Raw genomic sequence first — 23,445 nt, 5'->3', positions numbered from 1 at the left:
TCGACATGCCCGAGGGGATTATCTCGGCCTTCCAAGATGAGATAGAAGAAAATCCTCTCGTTGTTGCAACAGACGAAAATCCGACATGTTTAGCTGATCAAAATGGAGAAGCTGATGAAGATGCGTTGTTCGTGCCTCCTGAAGAAGAAACAGAATTAGATGAGTTCATCGCATCCTCATCAGACGAAGATGAAAGTGAAGAACTTTAGTTGTGTACAGTAGATTTTATGTATTACATTGTTTCTTAATTATAATTATGTTTCTTAATTATATTATTCAAGTGTACCTTTTGAATTTGAATTCATATTAATTATTAGTTATATGTTTCACGTATGGCTGTATAATTGTACTGTTATATTATGTTGTCTGGTTGTGGACAATTAAGCTTGACATGTTTACAGGTATGAGGGGAAGAGGCTCAGGCAGAGGTTCTGGCCGGGGATCAGGCCGAGGATGTGGACAGGGAGACCCTACCGAGCCCGACGCCGAGGCGCAGCAGCAGGCGCAGGCTGAAGGACCTGTTCAGCCTCTTCAGCAGCGCGAGCCTGGCGAGCCACAAGCTATTCTGGACGACCAGGGTAGGGCGTTGGTTCGCCCGGACCGTAGCAGGTTTGAGAATAAATTTTTTAATTTGTAATATGTAATTAATATGTGTTGAAAATAACATTACGCTTATTACATCGCAGGACATTGTTGCTGGACTCTGGGCCTGTTTCTAGGGCTATACGAGACATTTTCAGACAATGCTGGTTCGAGACTGGATCAGCATGGCGGTTTCTGACAGCGGACCAGAGGGAGTTCTATTTTCAAGAATTTCAGGTAATTAAATTTTCAGTTTCAGATATTTAAGTTGTGATTTCTGTGGAAATGCTAACTCACGGCTCATGTTATTACTTTTGCAGAAAAAGTTCTGGTGGGATACGTCGGCCTACAGCGAGGAGCTCATCAGACAGGTCTTCATGACCCACGCAGCCACTCGGTATAAAGACAATATCCATAAAATGAAGAAGTTGAAAGCTAAGCACACATCTGTGAACCAGGAAATCTGGGAGTCCTGGAATGCTTTCTGGGACACAGAGAAAGAGAAGAAAAAGTCAGAGATAGCCCGGGCAAACCGGATGAGCGAGCCGGCAGGCGCTGGTTCTGGACCTGTCCGCCATACCGGGGGATCTCGCTCCGCTATCAAGCTTATGGATGTGATGGTTTGTCTCTAAATTCAGTAATTAAATAACTTAATAACGTATTTGGTTTTATTGTAATACAAATGAAATTGTATTTTTCTGATAGACTAAGGAGCTCGGCCGGGAGCCGACTGCGACGGAGCTGTACAGTCGCCTTCACTCAACGAAGGCTGACAAGAGGCCGGTCGACAAGCGGGCCCAAGACATGACTGTAAGTCTTTATCACATTTGAAAGTTTATAAGTTGTGTAAATGTTTAAGTGTTGAAAACATTATATACTTGTTAAATATATTAGGTTTAAATGTGAAATTATATAGGTTGTATGGACTTAACGTTTTTGTAATTAGATTGAAAGTATTTGGTGGCTCTGTTATATATTGTATTTACTTGCAGGACTTCCCTGAAAAATGGGTGATGCTGATATTATAGCGGAAATGCTGCTGAAATTTTGTTAGAAATTAGGATTATCTAATTTTATATACTTTTTTATTTGTTATAAAACTAAATTGATATGTTTGATTTGTAACTGTTTTGTAGGATGCCATCGCTCAGAGGCTCGCTGCCGCGACACAGTCGTAGACCGGAGAGGGTAGCTCTGCGAGTCCAGGGGAGGTGAACGAGACCCAGCTGTTTCTAGACATTGAGGGCGTCAACAAGAAGCACCGGGTGTACGGCCTAGGTTCGGCGAGCAGCAGATATGCAGGCCCGAGCAGTAGGACACAGCGAGGCAGCTCTTCCAGGACGTCCCAGCAGACAGAAGAGGACATCGATCGCCGTGTTCAGGCCGGCATTCAAGAGGGTCTGCGTGAGGTTGAGCAGAGGCTAGCAGAGAAGCAGAGACAGGAGCTGGCGGAGCAGCTGGCAGCTGCGCGGCGTGAGCAGCAGGAGAGCATGGCCCAGCTTATCCGTGAGGAGATCGCGAGGTTGATGCCTACACTCCCTTCAGAGCATCGACCACAGTTCCCCCCTCCCCCGCCAGACGGCGGCGACACTACAGATTTGTAGTCTTATTTTCCGAACAAATTAATTGCGGGTTTTAACTTTCGGATGTTATATGTATACTTTAATATTACTTATATATATATATTCAGTATTTGTTTCAATTTATTGTGATTTATAAACGCATTAACGTCACTGTATTTAAAAGGTGTAAAACAACAGGAATAAACGGAAAAATCGGCTGCAAACCGTAAAATTCTGCCAAAATCAGTAAAATTGGCGACGGATGGATAACGATTAGCGACGGATTATCCGTCGCTAACTTGTGCCATTTCTGTCTCAGAAATGACACAATTAGCGACGGATTGTGATCCGTCGCTAATATATTATAGTTAGCGACGGATAATCCGTCGCCGAATGTGGCATTTCTGAGACAGAAATGGCACAAGTTAGCGACGGATAATCCGTCGCTACTCGTTATCCATCCGTCGCTATTTTGTCTCAAAATCAGTCTCAACCGGTTGACAAATAGCGACGGCCGTGGAAAAAGTAGCGACGGATTGTCCGTCGCAAATTTTGCCACGGAATTGGAAAATGGTCGCAAAACTTTTTTGCGACCATTTCTGTTGCGACGGACTTAGTCCGTCGCAGTTCCATCGCTAACCTGTGTTAGCGACGGAATATGGGCCATTAGCGACGGATTTGTCCGTCGCTAATTGGCTTTTTTCCAGTAGTGATTGTGGAATCAAGAAATGCCAAATATCTTAAAAATGACATGATCAATAGGAGGGATCATTTTCAGGATTCTATTTCTGAAAATGGTCATGTTGATACCCAAACTTCCTCGTTGATTGATCAAGTCAATATTAGAAGTGTCCCTCAAGTTCAAGTGGGCAATGAGAGACAAGAAGAAATTCCACATACTGATATTGATCTAGTATATTAAGTTGTTCGAGAAGAACCATAAATAACCGAACAACTAGTTGATCAACACGATCCTCAAGAGAATGTTGATACAATTTTAAGGAGATCTACTAGAATAAAGAGACCAGCAATACCCAGTGACTACTATGTGTATCTACAAGAGTCAGAGTTTAATGTTGGAGCCGAAAATGATCACGAGACGTTTTCATGACAAGCCATGAGTAGTAATGAATCAAGCTTATGGCGTAATGCTATGAATGATGAGATGGATTCTATGTCATCAAACGGGGTATGGGACCTTGTTGAGTTACCTGAAGAGGCGAAAGCCATAGGGTGTAAATGGGTCATAAATACAAAGGAAGACTCATCAGGTAACATTGAGAGATACAAGGCTAGACTCGTTGCTAACTTATTCACTCAAAAAGAAGAAATTGATTACAAGGAGACGTTCCCTCCTGTATCAAAGAAAGATTCCTTTTCAAATAATCATGGCATTAGTTGCATATTTTGACTTAGAGTTGCAACAAATGGATGTGAAAATAACTTTTCTAAATGGAGAACTGGAGGAAGAGGTATACATGAAACAACCAGAAGGATTTCCTTCCAGAATAGGCGAGCACTTGGTTTGCAAGCTCAAGATTTCAATATATGGATTGAAACAAGCCTCACGTCAATGGTATTTGAAATTTCATGATGTTGCATCTTCATTCGGTTTCGAAGATAATGTTGTTGATAATTGTATATATCAGAAGGTTAGTGGGAGCAAGATTTGTTTCTTAATTCTATATGTGGATGATATTTTACTTGCAAGTAACAATATGGATATGATATTTGAGGTGAAACAATTTCTCTCGAAAAACTTTGATATGAAGGATTTAGGCGATGCATCTTATGTCATTGAGATTAAGATACATCGTGATAGAGCTCGTTGTACTCTTGGTATGTCTCAAGAGACATATATCAACAAAGTTTTAAAGAGATTTCGGATGAAAGATTGTTCACCTAGTGTAGCTCCTATTGTGAAAGGTAACAAGTTTAACTTGAACCAATGTCCGAAAAATAATTTCAAACGGGAAAAAATGAGAAACACTCTATATGCTTCATTGTTGGAAGCTTAATGTATACTCAGGTTTGCACAAGACCTGATATTGCATTTATTATCGAAATGCTGGGGAGATATCAAAGTAATCCAGGCATTGAGCATTGGAAAGCTGCAAAGAAGGTATTGAGGTACCTTAAGGGGACTAAAGACTACATGCTCATGTATAGGCATTCAAGAAACTAATTAAGAAGTAATTGCCTACTCAGATTCATACTTTGCTGGCTGTGTTGATTCACGTAAATCAACTTCCGGTTATATTTTTATGTTGGCTGGTCAAGCTGTTTCATGGAGGAACGCGAAGCAAACTTTGACTGCTACTTCTACTATGGAAGCCGAGTTCGTGTCCTGTTTTGAGGCTACTTCTCAGAGTGTATGGATTGAGAGTTTTATCTCCCAACTTAGAATCATGGATTCTATTTGTCGACCGCTAAAATTGTATTGTGACAATTCAGCTGCTGTCTTCATGGCTAAGAACAACAAAAGTGGTAGTCGAAGCAAGCATATCGACATTAAATACTTAGCCATACGAGAACGTGTGAAAGATAAAGCAGTGATAGTTGAGCATATAAGTACTGATAATATGTAGCTGATCCTTTAACTAAAGGCAGCCACCAGAAAAATTTAAGGATCATGTGAAAGGTATGGGACTTGGTTCCTTGTTGCGACCTTTGCGTTATTAGAACGATGTTATTTATGAAACTCTTATTATGATGTATTCTCATTTATATCTGTGTATACATTTAGTTATATTATTATCTTAATTAATCATGAGAATAGTCAAATTAAGTTAGGACCAAGAATAAACATCAGATTTATTCATTAAGTTATTTCAGTTATTAATAAATAATTTAATGCATTGTGACACATGGAAGATAATACTTGCTTTTCAAAGGACTTTTCGCCATTATTCATATATTTTGTTTCTTATTGTTGGGCATTGAGGTTCATATAGATTAAGTGGGAGAATGTTAGTTATTTTCTCCTTTAAGTGATCTTTGAACAATGCACCCATTTAAACTGATGTCAATTGCAACCTTTTGTAATAGACACATACATAAACTTTGATGGGGTGGTTATGGAATATATTGTCTATTATATCTTTGGTCCCCAAGACCAATTCAACACTTTCATTACATTTTCTCATACACCATCTAGAGAGAGAGAGAGAGAGAGAGAATTAGGATTTAGAAGATCAAAGGAATCATAAATTTACAACAATTTCAAAACTTCATTTCCGTCAACAATGGCCGGAGGTACGCCGTTCTTTGCTTCCGCTTTTAGGTGATTATATGTTATATTAATCACATGAAATTCAAACTAAAAAATAATGTAAATACTGTATTGGTAAAACATACAAAAAAAGCTCTCGTAGTTTTTACAAATATACAAATCAGTTTTTTTATCTTTTTGGGATACAAAGCCCTCTATATTTTTAAATAGACAAATAACCCTTTTTGTCGAACACCATTAAAAACACTTGTTAATGGCTGACATGTCTCTCATAATTATATAGGAAAGAAGCTCAAAAATAATTATAGCGTTTAAAATATTTACCGAAAATTTTAGGGGGTAAGTGTTCAGAAAGTAAATTAAAATGGTTTATTTGTTCGATTTTAAAATATGAGGGTTTAATTGTTCAGTTTTAAAAGCATGAGAGCTTAATTGTACCCAAAAAAATAAAAGAAATAATCTGTACTTAAAAAAAAAAATCGAGGATTTTTTTTATATCTTTTACCTACTATACTGCTTTAAGTAGGGGTGGGCATGGACCGGTTAACCGGTCCACGAGGGTAATATGTAAACCGGTCCATAGTAGTTCGGTTTTTAAAATTAAAAATCTAAACCTAAAATTTTAAACGGTTAACCATTAAATCGGTTAACCATTTAAAACGGTTCGGTTTTGCGGTTTTGCGGTTTTTAACCATGAAACCATTAAAAAAATTAGATATAAAAAAGATAAAATTTATCGATAAAATTTTAAATATAGTCTAATAATTAAACTTTAATTTTCATTCTATTTAATTATTAAAATATAAATTTTATTTATTTCTATTTCAATTAGGTATATAAATATTTTATTAAGAAAAATAAAGTTCTTTATATATTTATATATATATATATATATATATATATATATATATATATATATATATATATATACTCCTAAAATAAAAATATATTGATAAATAAAATATTTTTTAAATATTTTTTTTGTTTAGAATTTTTATATGTGTAGATGTAAAATATATTTTATTTGAATAATTAAAAACGTATGTATGTATATATATAATCTATAAAAATATATATTATTTATAAACCGGTTAACCGATTAACCGCGGTTTTCAAAATTCCAAAACCTAAACCTAAACCATTAACCATAAAAATCAAAAATTAAAACCTAAACCTAAACTCTTGGACCGGTTAACCATATTTTCCGGTTCGGTTTTACGGTTTCGGTTCGGTTTTGCGGTTTGACCGGTTTTTTTGCCCACCCCTAGCTTTAAGTGTGGCTATATTTGTTAACGCTGTCACTACAGAACTTCTTTAAAGAATTGGGATAAATATAAGGATCATTTTTATATCTCTTTCCTTAAATTTTAACAAGGAAGTTTATATATGTCAGCTTTAATGAGGACAAAAGACCTCTATCTGCAATATTCGGTGGTTAAAAGTTACTTTTTTACAGTGTTGCAAGTTAATTATCTGCAAAATAGTTGCGTAGGAGTCACTATATTAAGAACAGTGACAAACTACCATACACCTGACTTCACTTCCAGTGATTACAGCAAAACCAAAAACTATGACGAAAAAATGGTGTGTTTATTTGATCTATTTTAGGCGCAAGTAGGGTGAGAAAAAACAAACTGAATTGGACCAAAATAACATAAAGAGGATTGATTATAGGTATGTTATAGATAGGGTTAGGTTTATGATGAATAACAAACAATCCGCGTACTCCAAGTAAGTATTGCTATTAAAATTTGAGAGTTTTACAGCTTAACAAATTCTAATAATTCTTGATTTCAAAAAACAAAAATCTAAGAATTAACCCAATAATATGCACAGTTAATTGTAGGAGATGGAACATGACAATAATTCCTTTCCAATAAGGAGCAGTAATTTAATTGGTTCGTTGATTTAATCATTCCCAAAAGGTTTAGGAAAAGGATATGAATGCATATATAAAAAGGGCCATAGTTGATTTTGTTTTTTGATAAACCAAACCAAACCAAGCCAAGTTCGTTCGTTCATAATGTCAAGCAATATCATCAGCAGAAAGTTGGCGATAAGTTTCATCAACCACTCGTGTTTGTTATTAGGACTAGCAGCTTCGTTTTCATGGCTATACTTTGGCCAGCGCGTGAGTTCTTGGGGAAGAGCTCTTCATCCGAACCCCCTCGTAGACCTGGGGCTATTATCGTTGGCTGTATGGCTCTTTAAGAAGATGACGTGCTGGTTTTTTCCGAGTCGCAAAACAAAGATAACCAATTTGATTTCTCTGGCCATGCTTCAAATCCTCATCATGATCATCCTGGTCATGGGTTATGCCATGGTGGTCACCCATAAGGGAGAAGGAAGGGTAGTTCCTGGAAAAGCCTACAAAGAGTATGATCGTGGGGACTTTTCCAAGGAGTTTATCAGAGCATGTTCATCAGGAGAATCACAGACGGGTCTTATGTACGATGCGGCAGCAGATTCCGGAGTTTGCACTAGATTTGGAGAGCAATTCAATCATCTTAATGAGTTGGAGTTCTACAATACCAATTTGACTCCATTACAGGTTTCAAATATTTTATTTTCTTCTAGTAGGAGTAATATTTATACAATTATTTAAGATTCATAACACTGAATTATATATTATGCATAGTTGAAGTTGAAATTATGTATTTACTGGTATTTTGTATTTTTCCTTTTGCAGTCAGGTTGCTGTAAACCGCCCAGCTATTGTTCTTATGAGTTCAAGAATGCAACAATTTGGAAAGAAAAATACCTCAGAAAATACTTTTTCAAAAAAGACTGTATGTATTGGATAAATGAAGGTGAAAAAACACTACTGGATGGGTACTGTTTCTATTGCGATTCGTGCATGGGTGCCATACTTTTCAACATAAAGTCGGAATGGAGACATATGGTCCTTACCGATACACTTGTATTTATATCATTGCTCCTTTTCTACTCATTACGCCGTCGTTTTTTTTCCTATTTCCATTAAATTGTCTTTGTTTTACCTTTTAAAATTTATCTGTAGACATTTAATTTTATTTCAATTTTTAAATTTTCAATTTATTTTTTTATATGTTTTATCTTTCTTTCTATTCTAATGGTACTTTGCAACTTACATGCTATCTACTATAGTCAAATTTCTACTTAAGTGGGAAATAATCTATATTATTCAACATAAATATGGATAGGAGAAAAAACGAATTTCCTAAATATTAATTTTTCAATTTCTTACAAATTGATTATTTAATTATAATTTGTTTTAATCATTAACTAATTAATTATAAAATTAATAGTTATATTATTGTTGTTTCCAACACACTTCTAAATATCCAGCATTTACACGTTGTAGGTATTGAAGGCATTAGATCATGTTGAAAGCATTATCTTACACAATAATATCAAATGAAAAGTATAAAGCAAAAGAATTAAACTCACCAAAGAAATGTAAAATATTTAAAATTTAATAACGGCCTATTACCATAACTATTAAAATTGTTATAATATATATATATATATATATATATTCTTTATAACAACTATCGAACCTTTATTTTTTATGATAATTTTACAACGCATAGTAAAATCGTTATTTAACAGTTTTATATTAAGGCTCACCACTGGATATAATTAGAGCTTTTTACATAATTAACCAACATTGGATAATTGTTTACTTGTATACGGGTTACACTTTCAATTATCAAAACTACTGTATACGGAATGTAGTTCTAACTTTTATACGGTTCCTCTTTATCTTACTCTTTTTTTTTTCTTAAGATCTGTCACCATCTTCAATTTTCTACATCATCTCTACTGCACGAGAGCTACTTATACTGCTGTTGTTGAAGCTGTCTGTGACGCCGCCGTTCCGTATTCATCATTGTTCTGCCTTCACCATCGCTCCGATTTCGTCATTGTTCTACTGCCGCCAGCGTTCTGCCACTATTCTGACACCATTCCGCCAATGAATTAAATTTCAAGCCAATTAATTAAATTTCAAGGTTTCTCTGGCATCTTTTGCTCAAAGTCATCAATATTACTATCTATATGATTCTAAATACCGGTTGAATTCAAAATTGGCTAAAAAAGAAACAGAACATATAAAGTTTGGCTATATCTGATAATTTTCAAAAATTTGGCTATAACTGACACAAGACATATAGGTTTGGTATTTATTTGTGATTAAGTCCTTAATTTAATATCAAATTGATATATTTTAAACAAAATATAAAACTATTATTTTAGCATTGAGTGATTGTGAATTATATTAAGTTGGCTTTAGATGCTCTAAAATATATTTTATAATTTTTCATACAAATTTAATAAATTAACAACGATTAATAATTTTTTTAATTCTTGAGCGCCTCATGTCTATATCATAATAGATCCGAACACTAGACCCTGAATCGAAGTAGATCATAATTGTACTAGTAAATAACTAAAGAAACTAGATCATTATTAGAAGATTAGGGGAAAAAGTGAAATTCAGAAATGGATTCCAAAACAAACTTAACCCGAAACTTGTAGCAAATGGATGGAACATATTGTCATTAGACAAAAACTTTAAGAGGCGTCTCCCGTAACATGTTATATTCAGAGATGAAAATTGGAAAAGCTGAATAACATAATATATAAAATGTAGAATTGGAGTAATTTAAAGCTCAGAGATCCCTCTAATCTTCACTCTAACTGCACCAGTGGCATCCGATAGCTTCTCTTTTGTACCTTCATATGTAGTCTTTGCCTGATCACTCACAGTCTCCTTTGCCGACACATATGAATCCCCGACTTTATTCGCAGCTTCGTCAAAAGCGTTCACAACGCCGTCCCTGCTTTCATACCCCATGGCTTTGCTAGCCTCGTCTGCGGCTACATCTGAAGCCTTGCTAAGTTTCTCTCTAGCTTCACCATGGAGATGAGAAATGCCCTCTTTCGCATGCTCGACTCCTTGCACTGCCTCATTATGATGGTCTCCGTTATTTGTCGCGAAATCGGCAGCTGAATTTAGTTTTTGTTTTGCTTCGTGATAAGCATTACTTGCTCTGCTTTTTCCATACTCCATTCCTTCACCCGCAGAGTCTACAGCATCACTGCCCCAATGTGATGCAACATCATAGGCATCGGCTGCTCTATTCCTTCCTTCATCCACTGTGTTCTTCATGGTGATACTGATCCGAACCCATATTATTATATGCATCAGCTGCTTTATCTCTTCCATACTCCATTGCTTCTGTTGCAGAATCCTTCATATCTCCAGCTTTTTCTCCGGTTTTCTGTATTAAATTCTTGACTTTTCCGTAGTCCATTGCTCCTGACGTCGTTTCACCAGCGTCATTCGCTTTATCAGTCGCCATTTTCATAACTTGATCCGCCTTTTTAGAAGCGAAGTCCTTAAATTCATCGCCTGTTTCAGAAACCTTGTTAGCCATCTCACCCGTCTTTCCAGAAGCATGCCTTGAAGCATCTGAAACAACCAAAACGTGAAATCAGAAAGGGAAACTAATTGCTTAATGTTAAAAATTATATTACATGGAAACTTGTTAAAGAGTCCTATATGTCAGGATTTCATTTCCATTCCCCAAAATGTTTCTAAAAGAATATTTATAATCTGTTTTTATAGAAAAATATGATTCGCCACTTTCAATTGTAATGTTTTCCATTTTAATATTTCTGCTTCCGGGCCACACAAGTTAGAAGAGATTACTTTAGATATCGTAGGATATGAATAAGGAGGAAGAATTACCGAAGGCAGCGGAGTTCATTGTATCTGCAGTCTTTGAAGCAGCATCTCCTGCTTTATCCATAATGTCTTTAGCTGTTTCTCCCGGGTTTCCTTTCAACCCGACTCCCCTGGTAACACCATTAATTTGGAGTTCAAAATAAAAAGCAAAATGATCATGTTATAACACTAGCAAATTAAACAAGCTTAACATGAAATGTATGTGCTATTTGTATGAAACATAATGTTATTCAATATCTAATCAATAATTTTTATTTAATTATAACTAAAGAGAACATAATTTAATTAAAAAAGCACCACCGATTAATGTGATTATCAACTTCTCTATTAATAGTAGATACATAATGGCATAAATATAATGCAATTGAATTAGAGTATTTAATCAAAAAATATTTATTAATAAGTAAAGATCAAATAATTTTCATAAAAAGCAACACACATGTTGAATCCTCCCGCTTCACTTTGTTTATTAAGAACCCTAAACTTCCAATTTTGTTAATCACCAACCAAAATTAAATGTGTGTTCGGTAATTATAAAAATAGTGAGTTTATAGACTCCAATTTGAGTTTTGCCTTGATCAAAATACCACCAATTACAGGTGGGCATGGACCCCTACCGGTCCATGAGAATAATTTATAACCAGTGCGTATTAGTATGAGTTTTAGAAGTAAAAATCTAAACCTAAAATTTACAATGGTTAGCTATTAAATTGATTAACTATTTAAAACAGTTTAATTATATAAAATATTAGATTTAGAAAAAGATAAAATATATAAAATAAAATTTTAAGCATAGTCTAACAAAAAAAAAACTAATTTTCATTTTTTTTTTAAACTAACAAGATGCAATAGAAGCTTAAACTATATATAAAGTAGAAAATAAAAATTTAAACTATATTTCTTAAAAACAAAAATCAAATATTTAAAACTATAATTTATAACTATTAAATAACAATATATTCATGGCTTAATACATAAGCGTGTCCCTGCACTTTGTACTTTTTGTACATAAGGTCCCTACACTTCATTACTCTATATTTAAAACCCTACACTTCTTATATCAGTAGTCCGTGGTCCCTGAGTCTAAGCGAGTGATGACGCCGTTAGAAATTCCATCCATCTATTTATAAGTCAATTATATCTCCAGTATGGCATATGACTTGGCATGGACCTTTATGTGCAAATTTGAATTTAATTTGAATTTTTTCTTTTTCTTGAGCAGCTCTTCTCCCGCACAACAATTATTCCATTGAAGAGAAAGTCAAATTCTTTCAAAACAGTAAAATCCATAATATATACTTCAAAATGGTAAGCCAAGAGCACTTTTTTACTCTACTCAGTTTTATCTCTAGTCTCAGCATTTTTAGGGTCTGTTCATCTCCCCAACTCAATTCTTGAATTGGTTCTTTTATTTGTTTTTATAGAAGAGTTTTTGTTATACTATTTGCAAAGAAAGGACACTAGTGGGATTGAAAATAGGTACTTTGATCTTATGCTTGTACCCATTTCAATATCTTTCGTTTCAACAGTTCTTGAGTTGAAATGTGAATCCAATCATGCAAGAACGGCACGTAGGATGAGTTGGTTTTGTAAGGGACTTGGTTTGTTCAAATGGAAATTTCTTTTTATAGTGTGATATGATTGTTCATGGCTGTGCTTTACATGAAAAGAGTAGAGGGACGACCCATTACTCAAGAACTGTTAAAGAAATTTCCAACAACCAATGTTAAGACTTAAGAGCTCTAACAACCAATTTTCATAATCTTTCCCTTAACTCAATCACTCCTCTGTTAAGAGCTCTAACAACCAATGTCGCCTCATTATATCCACGCATACTTTTCCTCTATTGCTTCATTGTAGCATTCGCTCGTCATCACCTTGAATGATCCCATCAAATCAAGAGGTTGAAAGCATGCTATAACTCTAACTACAATGGCAGCACTCCCAGCAATCCCATTTTCGTGTTTCAATGTCCGAAAATTAGTTGGGTCTAGAGGACAATGGAATTGAATAAGAACAATGGTTTTTCAGCAGAAACCCAGAATTTATAGAAAAAGATATCCAATAAACTAAGCTAGAGGGACGACCAATAAGCAAAACAGAGTGAATGGATTGGTAATTTGTGATGAGAGATTACAAATAGAGATTGTTAGTTCAGCTAATCTGCCTGACGTAGCAGGGGATAACAACAAAAACAGTGGATCCCATGAATATTAATTGGTGTAAATACACAACAAAGGAGAAGAATTTGAAGAAAGCTAATTGATTACTGGAAGAGTAATTTACAGAATAATTTTGCAACAGAGGTTCAAAAAGATACTTAGCCACAGCTCACGATATCACCCAATCTAATAATCTCCTCCAATTCTCATTACTTTCAAAACTCACATTATTAACCTCCCTGCATTTTTCTCTCAATTTCTCAACCAAATCATCAGCTTTCTTCATTGTTCTGTTCCAAATGATCATCTTTTCCAAATTGGATTTACAGAAAGATGAGCCTTATCAAGTAAGGAGCTAGAGCGCCGGCACCGATCATCACCAAGACTTTGCTATCATCTCTAGCAAGGAATTTTGATGCCAAGCCACAAATACACAGTTTTATAAAGGGTTAAGACAGTCCCATCCATGGAGGCCAAAGTTTGGCCGTGACGGAGTTGAAAAGCACATATCTTGCCTGGATTCTAGGCAAGTTCAACATGGAGTTTGTGTTTGTGGGAAGTGGGTGACAAGTTTTACTATTTAAATTTAAGCATACTATACAAAAGTGATGGTGACGAGGACCATGACGGCATGAGAAGGAGAGAGGATGACAATAAAATAGAATAGCTTTGGCGGATTGGAGTATGGAGTGTGGCAGAGAGAGTGGGTAAATTGGTATGGAAGTGTTGAATTAAGAGGAGAAAGATGAAGAAGTGAAAGAATATGAAAATTGGAAAGGAGAAGAATTAAGGTTGAATTTGAATAAATTGGTAAAAGAATAATGACATTTGACGTTTTATGAAGACCCACTTGGCAAATAATTATGACGTGGCACTAAAGGTTGCTTTTATTATTCTCACCAACAAAATGTGAAGTACACGCGTTAACAGAAGTTAACAGAAGGACATCGGATTGACAGATACTTAAAGTGAAGGGTTTTAATGAAAAAGTTTTATAGTGCAAGAACCTTATGTGCAAAAAGTATAAAGTGCGGGGACACGCTTATGTATTAAGCCTATATTCATAAATGGAATATCATTATGATATTTAGAATTTCTATGTGTGTAGATTCGAATATATATTGTACTTTAATCATTAAAAAAATTATATTTTTTTGACATAATCATTAAAAAAAATTATAGTATATTATTATAATTTATATAAATACATATTATTTATAGCCGGTAAAGCATGATTTTTAAAACGTCAAATTCTAAACTAAAACAATTAACCATAAATTAAAACATAACCTAAACTCTTGAACCGATTAAACCTATTTTACGGTTCGGTTTTATAGTTCCGGTAATCGGTTTTTTTCCGACCCTTGGTCCCCTACACCAATTATGTATATTAGTTTAAATTTTTTATCTAATTAAGCCATATATGATATATCAGCGAATCCACTTAATAATTTCTCATTATCCACTCCTACCTTCATTTTATGTTCATAGTAGACTAGTCTAGCAATTTAATTTCATCTCACAAATTCCATATCATGATACAAGCTCCTTTTCCCTTCTACGTAATTCATTCCTTAAGGATATTAAACTCTGTAGATCATTAGACTTTATTCAAATTACAGAAAGATCACTAAAAAAAAATTTATTACAAAATGATCATTGAACTATACTTTTTACTACATAAATGTTTTTGTTGTTACAAAAACAACACTAAACTTTTCGTGAATTACAAAAATGTCACTAGATAATACCTCTTATTACAAAAAGGTCATTGAACTATGTTCCTTTTTGTAAATTTGGCTTGTCACGTAAGCAAAAATGTTGCGTTTTTGCTTAAAACGCAACGTTTTAGATGGCTGAACCCCTTTGTAATAAAAGTTATAGTTTAATGACCATTTTGTAACAAAAGTTTTTTTAGTGACCTTTCTGTAATTTGAGGAAAGTTTAGTGATCTACAGAGTTTAATATCACATTCCTTAACCAAAAAATTAAATGAAAAACAAATTATAGATGCACAAAACATAAAATAACTACTTGCCAACGTACTCTGATAGCTTATGGTAAGCCCAGCCAGTCCAAGATTCCGTCGTCTCCTTCGTGTCGTGCATGCCCTCCGTCGTGCTCTGCTTGACGTCTTCCGCCTTCTGTTTCGCATTTGCAGCCATCAGATTACCTTTTTCTTTCGCACTTTCCATTAAATCATCAGCACTACTACTCCAGCAACTGCATGAATCCATATAAATTGCAGCACATAACACCATTGCCACCATCATCACTGCTCTCTTCCCCATCTGATCTCCAACCAAAGAAAATGTTGATCGTTCTGTATCTTCTTGTGAAGTGGATAAAGAGTTCAATTTTATGCGATAAAGATGATAGAAAGTGTCAAGAAGAAGCAGTTTGCTGCAACAACGTGGCACCCAGGGGAGAGAAACGTGGCGGTATTAGAGCACTCATTCATGCTAGAGTAAGCCACGTGTGCATTAGACAAAGCTATGGTTGGCCGCACCTTCTGCTATCTTTTTATAACTTTTTATAAATACGTATTTGAATGTTTTTTTATTAGCTTAAATACGCTCAAAAATTATAAACTTTTGCATATTTTTAATATTTAACTTGATATATTTAATATAAGTTTTATAAATATATATCTCTTTTGAGTTTTTATTCAAAACGATTCATTTTACATGCAAAACGTACAATTTTATGCCCGGTGTCAATGTCATTACTGTAAATTTTAAATATTTTTTACTTATATGTAAAAATTAAAATTTTATATTAAATACCGAAAACACGCAAAAATTTATAATATTTATGCGTTTAAACTTTTTTTTTTCAATAGTTCTGTTTTTTATGAATAATTCTGTTTCATTTTATAATTTTACAAAATTTATATAAAATTTTCTAAAATATTTTATTTTACTCAGCTATTTAATCATCATTAAAAAAATAATTATAGTTTATTAACTATCGATCAAAATATTAACTTTGTAAAAAAAAGACTAGTTTATAAAATTATAATGTTTTTGATATTATTGATAATTGATATTTTATCATCACTAATATCTTTTTATAAGTGGTTATTTTTATTACTAGAATTATTTTCATAATTTTATTTCCAAAATATTTTAAAAAATATTATTTTTTTAATCTATAATTAAATAATTTTATAAAGTATACAACCTTCTTAATTTTATTTGTAAAATTAAAAAGATTTCAAAACTCTATCTTTTTACTCATTTATTATAATATTTGTGTTCTCACTCTTTTATTTTAAAAAATTAAAAAATATATCATCTAGCTTTTTTTAGAAGTTGTTCAAAAATTATGCTTTAAAAATGATTACAAAATATATTTTTGAATATTATTTAATTTAAAAAAATTTGCAAAATGTATATTTTAAATACCATTTAAAGATTTTTGAAAGCTATATTTCAAAAATGGTTTTAAAATATAGTACATAAATACAGTTTAAGTATTTTTAAAAACATTTAATTGCAAAAAGAAGTTAAACTTTTACCGCTTGCAAGTTAAATCAAATTTTTTAATTTTAATAATAATAGCTAAAATGAATTTTTTTGTTGCAATAATAGTCCAATTTGAAATTTTTTAATTATAAGTTTGGCCTAGAATTTATCTATTATTATAACAAAAAAAAAATTTGACTTATTATAAAAATTAAAAGATTTAAACTAATATAAAAAAGGGCTTTTTATATAAAATACAGGAATTCAGCCACTATTTTCTTTTATACGGCCCAACCCAATTCTTTATTTTACCTACCTCATTTTCTTACTTTGATAACTTGTACTTCAAATTCTTTTCTTTTATACGATTTTTCTTATTTGTCTCAATCATTCTTCTTCTCCACGATTTCTTTTGAGCTGTAAAAGAAAATTTTCACGATTTTTGCTCATTCGCTTCCGTCGTTCCGCCTCCTCCGTTCCGCCGTTCTGCCTTCGTCGTTCCGCCTTCGCCGTTTCGCCTCCATCGTTCCGCCTTTGTCTCGCCGCGCCATCTTTCTTTTATCTTTTTAGTTTTAGATCTGAAATTTTTTGTTCTTTTTTTTATTTTTAGATCTGTAATTTGTTTATCTTTTACTGTTGATTAACCATTAAACATGTATAAAGAGAGTCTTTAAAAAATCCAATACTTATTTCATGTTCTATAGAATAATTTTGTGATTTTATATAATAAAATTCTGTTATTTCTGCATTTTTTTGTGTTTTGTTGTATTTCTGCGTTTTTTTTATTCTGCAGAACGATTTGTTGATGATGATTGATTGCTGAATTATTGTAATGTTACAGTGTTGTTGATTTTATGTTGACTTTATGTTGATGTTATGTTGATATCTACTGATTCTTTTTATTTTAACATTGACAAATAAGATAATATTGTTTGTGAAATAAACTTTCGTTTGATGAAATAAAACTGTATCATAACCGTCTTTGTCGAAATTTAGTTAGGTATGAGAGGTGGAACGCAAAACAATTATACAAGTGATTTTGAAGAAACTGTGCAGCTGCAAAGAGAATTGAGGAAAAAATATATTTTAAAATATATTTTTTTAATTTGTGAACTGTTGTGTTGGTGTATATTTAATATATTTTTATTTTTATATGTAAGAATAATTTTATTTTTTTATTTGAATTATTGTTGTTATTTTTTCATATTGTTTTGATTACTTACTCTGCTAATATCTTTATCTGATTCATTTATTTTAAACATTTTGTACCTTTTTTGTTCTTTAGTAGAATTACTACTATCATATTAACAAGTTATCAACATAATGTCAACATGATATCAACAATTAATGCTAATTTAGTTAAGATGTTTGTAAAATAAGAACATCGATTGATTTAAGCCAAAAACAATCAATATATTATCAAAAACATGTCAATAGCTCATCAATACAGCAATTTAAGACTAACTTTATTTTTTTTAATGAGTGAAAAATCAACATGTTATCAACAGTATATCAACAACATGTCAACATAAAATTGAAAATCAAAAAAAGTTGAAATACTTATCAACATAATGTCAACAATAAATCAACTACGAATCAACAATTAATGCTAATTTAGTCAAGATGTTTGTAAAATGAGAACATTGATTGATTTAAGTCAAAAACAATCAACATATTATCAAAAACATATCAATAGCTCATTAATACATCAATTTAAGACTAAGTTTATTTTTCTTTCAATGATTGAAAAGTCAACATGTTATCAACAGTATATCAACAACATGTCAACATAAAATTGAAAATAAAAAAAAGTTGAAATACATATGAACATAATGTAAACAATAAATCAACAACGAATCAACATATGAAATAAAATAAAACATGATTTTTTGAAAAATTGTGACAATCGATAAAATATCAACAAGAAATCAACAACATGTCAACATGATAATGCTAACATATCCTTATCTAATCTCATTTAAATTTTGTTTTTTTTAGTTAGTTCACGCACAAAATTATCTAATTTGCTAAAAAAATTTTAGAATAAATTTTTTGAATGTTAAAATTAAGGAAATACCAACTGATTATCAACACAAAATCAACATAAAATCAACAATACTGTAATATTATAATATTTCAGCAATCAACCATCATCAATAAATCGAACTGCAGAATAAAAAACACAGAAATACAACCAAACACAAAAAAATGCAGAAATAACAAAAATTTATTCCATATAACCATAAATTTATATTACATAACATGAAATTAGCATTATATTCTTAAAATATAATCTCTATACATGTTTAATGGTGAAAAAACAGTAAAAAAATTGTAGATCTGAAAATAAAAAAGAAGAAGAAGAAGAACAATTAATAAATTATAGATCTGAAATCAAATAGATGACGACGATGAGCCGAGGAGATGATGGCGTTGACAAAGATGACAACGAAGATGATGATGAGAACGATGACGGAGGAGCGGAGGAACAGAGGACGGCTCAGCGGAAGACGGCGAACGGTAAAAAAGAGAGGAATAACTGAGAGGAAGAGTGAATGATGAGGAGAGAGAAAATAAATGAAATTATGATTTGTATGCTGTTAGGGTTTAATATATAGAGTCCGTATAAAAGTTATAATTCAGTCCGCACATGGTAGTTTAGAAAATCCAAACCTGCACCCGTATAAAAGTTATAAAGTGGGCAATGTAGGTTGTTTGTGTAAAAAGCCCAATAAAAAAGTAATAAGGGTTTGGGTTTTTTTTATCATTAAAGCATTTACAATAGAGCGCCATTTTTTATGTTAAATAAAGGATTAATTATATATAAAATCACCACCTTTATACGAAATTATAAAAATAACACTTCTAAAACGTGGCAATTTAGGGCACCACCTTTTATTTTTTTTCAAAAACAACATTAACACATTTTTAGTGGCATGTTTTGCTGACGTGGCATGACACGTGGCACTCTCATCGGGTGTCCAATATAATTTGACTATTATTATAAAAATTAAAAAATTTAGACTAATATGAAAAAAGTCATAAAGGTTTGGGTTTTTTTTATCATTAAAGCATTTACAATAGAATGTCATTTTTTATGTTAAATAAAACATGAAAAAATGACAAATTAAATGCTACATTTAGCATAACTTTCTAACTTTGTCAAAATGCAAAATGTTAAAAAAAATTGTTACAATTACTTACTATGATAATTGTTTATTAACTTTTTTTATTATGTTATAAAAAAGGTCAAATAACCAAAAAATGTCAAACCTTTCAGAATAGTTTTATAAAAGTTCAAATTTTTTATTTTTATCCAATTTATCCTGAAATGCATGATTTCGTTTCAATTTTGTCCAACCACACTATTTTTTTTATGTTGCACTGATGTGTGGCATGCCATATCTGCACCACGTAGGCGCCACGTGAAAAAAATACATAATTGGACATTATTGAAATAAAATCGTGCCTTTCAGGACAAATTGGATAAAATTAAAAGGTTTAGACTTTTGTGAAAATTTCATTAAAAGTTTGGCGTTTTTTGGTCATTTGGCTTAAAAAAAAATTAATCGTATGTTTTATAATTTTTAGAATATACTATGATCACGTACGAAAGTGCAACACTTCGACTCGGCAATATATAATAATATTTTTTATTTTTTATTTGATATAATGAAGAGCTCTTTTAGATAGAATTGTTAAGTGAATCGATGAATTATAAAAAAATGTTTTATAAGTTATTTTAATATTTGGTTGTGCGGTCTATAATTAAAAATTTAATAAATCAAGATCAAAAAATAAAATAACATAAAATTTAAAATAATAAAAATCAATAAATTGTTTAATTGTTAATCGCTTATTTTATTTAATTGATTGTTTAATTCAATACTTGGTTGTTTTTATAGTCAAATTGTCACTTGTTCAATTTGTGCTCCGTTTAGTTGTTTAAATACAATTTTATTCACGGACAAACGGTCATGGTTATAGTCGAAACCACTCTTGTCTCGATCGAGACAATAGTTTCTGAGCTGTTTCGATCGAAACATCTTCTATCTCGATCAAGACACCATTTGTGGTCTGAATTCCTCTGATTTTTTTGCTCAATTTGCTCTGTATTTGCTTTCTTTTGACCTGAAACACTTTGATACGGAAATAAGTGATAAATGATTCAAAAAACACACGTCGACACTATTAATTGTTACAAAAAAAACCTGCAAAATAAGAGTAATTATACTCCTATCAATAGCCATCTTCTTCAAAGTAGTATTGCATCGATCTTCAGTATTTTTATTGCTTTCCAATTTTCTTTTCTTGTTTCTAGGATCATCAATAAGTTTCTCCTTAAAAGTAGAATTTAAGACATGAAGAGATTCTTGTCTAGTATCCACCATTATTAAAGAAATTCGAATTAGAGAAATTAACAGAATCCTAACCAATGTTAATAGAAGATGAGAATGTACAGCACGTAAGGTATTTAGTGGCACTTTTTTTAGGCTTTGGTGGCATTTATAAGTGCCACAACTTTTTTTACCGGCATTTGATGAAATGCCATTAATTCCAGTGTCCCTAAAAGTTATAGCAGCATTTAAATAAAACGCTGGTATAGATAAATTTAAATGCCACCAAAAATCAAATTCTATAACGGCATTAATCAATGGCATTTGTAATTGCCATTAAAGTCAAATATTTTTTCCTAAAATTGGTTGGAATATCTTTTAGTGGCATTTGCAATTGCCATTAAATATAAATCTGGACATTAGATATAATTTACAACGACATATGTAAATGCCATAAAAACACGAATGCTATCACTTTAAAAAAAAAATATCAGAGTAATTACCAATGCCATAAGAGCCACTATAATAAAATTTTCTTTACCATTCTAATTTATATTATATTTTGTAAAATAAAATGAAAAAAGAAATTAAAATGAGCAACCAATCTAATAGTAAATAATAATAATCATTTAAGAGAATAAATAAAGTTACAAAATATTCAAATAAACAGAACTACAGAACTAACATTCTAATGGTATTGCCTATTACTTATGTGCAAAAAGTAAAAAATTAACACTAAAACAAATTAAAAAAAAAGTGCTCCTCCAATAAAATCTATAAAAGGATGAAGATATGCTCCTCTAAAGCTTTAATCAATTTATAACATATAACCTGGAAAAAAAACACGAGTACATCAAATTAAAAAACTTAACAAAGATTAATAACAATATTTTGTCAATTCTGATAAAATGAAGTGCAAGATATTATGCAATCACAGACATGATAGTTCTTAGTTCTCAAACCACTTTGGCTTGATTCTGGTTTTTCTTGTTCGATCGCAGCTCAAACCAAACTAAAATCCCGTCGATTTCTTTGTCCTTTTGTCCAATTGTTCGTTTCTTGATCCGATGTACATGGGATATGATTTCCTTTCAAAAACGACACTTTTCCGAGCGTAATGTCTCAAATTAAACAAATAATAGACCCACTAAACCACAAAAAGGTATATATAATAATTCGTGTATCAATTATGGTTTCACTTTTCAAATATATAGGACGATGGTAATTTTTAACTAATTTTGTTTTCTTTGGATATTTTTATTACAGCATGTCAAATAATTATGAAAATAAAATAAAAAAATCATTATTTGAGAAGTATATTTAAAACGTTCCAAAACTGACTAATCTGCAATTTTAATTCCTCTTTGGCTCGGTTATAATAAAGGTGTCTTATTTATTAATATAAATTGATGCTAGTATGTTACTAATATAATTAAACTGACCAGAATTGAAACCGTAAAAATAAACTGTCTGATTGGAATGCAGCTCAGAACTACTCAAACGATAATTAAGGGTCCATTTCAATTTAGGTTCTTGAACATTGTCTAACCCTACATAAGGGGCATCTGATTTGGCTTTTTCTACATAATAGCTACCTCAAATATTGTCTCCCTCTCCCTCTCCCTCTCCATCACCATCTCCATCTCCCTCTCCCTCTCCATCACCATCTCCATCCTTTGTGTGAAAGAGTAACGATACATTAGTAGTATAAATAATTAAAAATGATTTTATTTATTTTCTAATCAATAAATAGAGATTATAGTGTACACTTTTGTCATGATATAAAAATAATTAATTACTCAAAACCCCAAACCTTTGACCTCTTTTGTAATTATACTCTAACATATAATTTGTTTTTCAATTTTACCTTAATTTATTACAACAGATTCAGCTTATAGAGGCGGTTGAAATTGGCTGTAGGGGCGGTTTAAACCGCTTCTACAAAATCTAGAGATGGTTTTCAAAACCATCTCATGTGCGTCGGTGTATTGACCGTAGCTATATTATAGCGACGATTTTTGCCTGCGCCGGGGAATGTATACAATTTGTGGCGATTTTGTAGCGGCGGTTAAAACCGGCTCTACAAGCTAATATACAATTTCACATCTCTGTATGTAGGGGCAGTCTTAACCGCCTCTTTAAGTGTACATAGGGGCAGTTATAACCGCCCCTATGAGATAATATAAAAAGTTCTAAATTTTCCTTTCGAAATTCTAAAAGTTTCAGTTTCGAATATCAGAATCATATTATATAAAACATCAGTAAGATATGTTTTAGTGAAACTCAAGCTAAATGTTAAAATGAACAAAAATTTGAAGATCATAACATTTAATTTATATCCTTAAATTGATATCTCAAGTTAAACAGGCCAA

General features: G+C 32.1%; 2 protein-coding genes and 1 pseudogene across 2 annotated transcripts; 2 read left to right on the top strand and 1 right to left on the bottom strand.

Annotated features, from left to right (window-relative positions):
- The first annotated feature begins 403 nt into the window (after nucleotides 1-403).
- On the top strand, nucleotides 404-2,186 carry LOC126678815 (uncharacterized). Its single transcript, XM_056105535.1, has 6 exons — nucleotides 404-609; nucleotides 687-819; nucleotides 903-1,202; nucleotides 1,288-1,392; nucleotides 1,575-1,592; nucleotides 1,761-2,186. Exons 1-6 carry the CDS (start codon nucleotides 404-406, stop codon nucleotides 2,184-2,186), a joined length of 1,188 nt encoding a protein of 395 aa, XP_055961510.1.
- A 4,979-nt stretch (nucleotides 2,187-7,165) lies between these two features.
- Nucleotides 7,166-8,389, top strand: LOC126678567 (tetraspanin-8-like). The gene is made up of 2 exons (XM_050373461.2): nucleotides 7,166-7,927; nucleotides 8,066-8,389. The coding sequence occupies exons 1-2, from the start codon at nucleotides 7,400-7,402 to the stop codon at nucleotides 8,357-8,359; spliced, it is 822 nt and encodes a 273-aa protein (XP_050229418.2). The 5' UTR covers nucleotides 7,166-7,399; the 3' UTR covers nucleotides 8,360-8,389.
- Nucleotides 8,390-9,947: 1,558 nt separating this feature from the next.
- Nucleotides 9,948-15,601, bottom strand: LOC126678566 (late embryogenesis abundant protein D-29-like; annotated as a pseudogene).
- Nucleotides 15,602-23,445: the final 7,844 nt, after the last annotated feature.

Source organism: Mercurialis annua, linkage group LG4 (genome assembly GCF_937616625.2).
Source record: "Mercurialis annua linkage group LG4, ddMerAnnu1.2, whole genome shotgun sequence".
Classification (NCBI taxonomy): domain Eukaryota; kingdom Viridiplantae; phylum Streptophyta; class Magnoliopsida; order Malpighiales; family Euphorbiaceae; genus Mercurialis; species Mercurialis annua.
This window is presented reverse-complemented; position numbering and strand designations above follow the sequence as displayed.

Excerpts from the sequence above, each read along its gene's own strand:
- LOC126678815 (XM_056105535.1), top strand. The coding sequence starts at position 404 with ATGAGGGGAAGAGGCTCAGGCAGAGGTTCTGGCCGGGGATCAGGCCGA. Across the intron at positions 610-686 it reads GTTCGCCCGGACCGTAGCAG|GACATTGTTGCTGGACTCTG; the intron begins GTTTGAGAATAA and ends ATTACATCGCAG. Across the intron at positions 820-902 it reads TCTATTTTCAAGAATTTCAG|AAAAAGTTCTGGTGGGATAC; the intron begins GTAATTAAATTT and ends TTACTTTTGCAG.
- LOC126678567 (XM_050373461.2), top strand. The coding sequence starts at position 7,400 with ATGTCAAGCAATATCATCAGCAGAAAGTTGGCGATAAGTTTCATCAAC. Across the intron at positions 7,928-8,065 it reads CCAATTTGACTCCATTACAG|TCAGGTTGCTGTAAACCGCC; the intron begins GTTTCAAATATT and ends TTCCTTTTGCAG.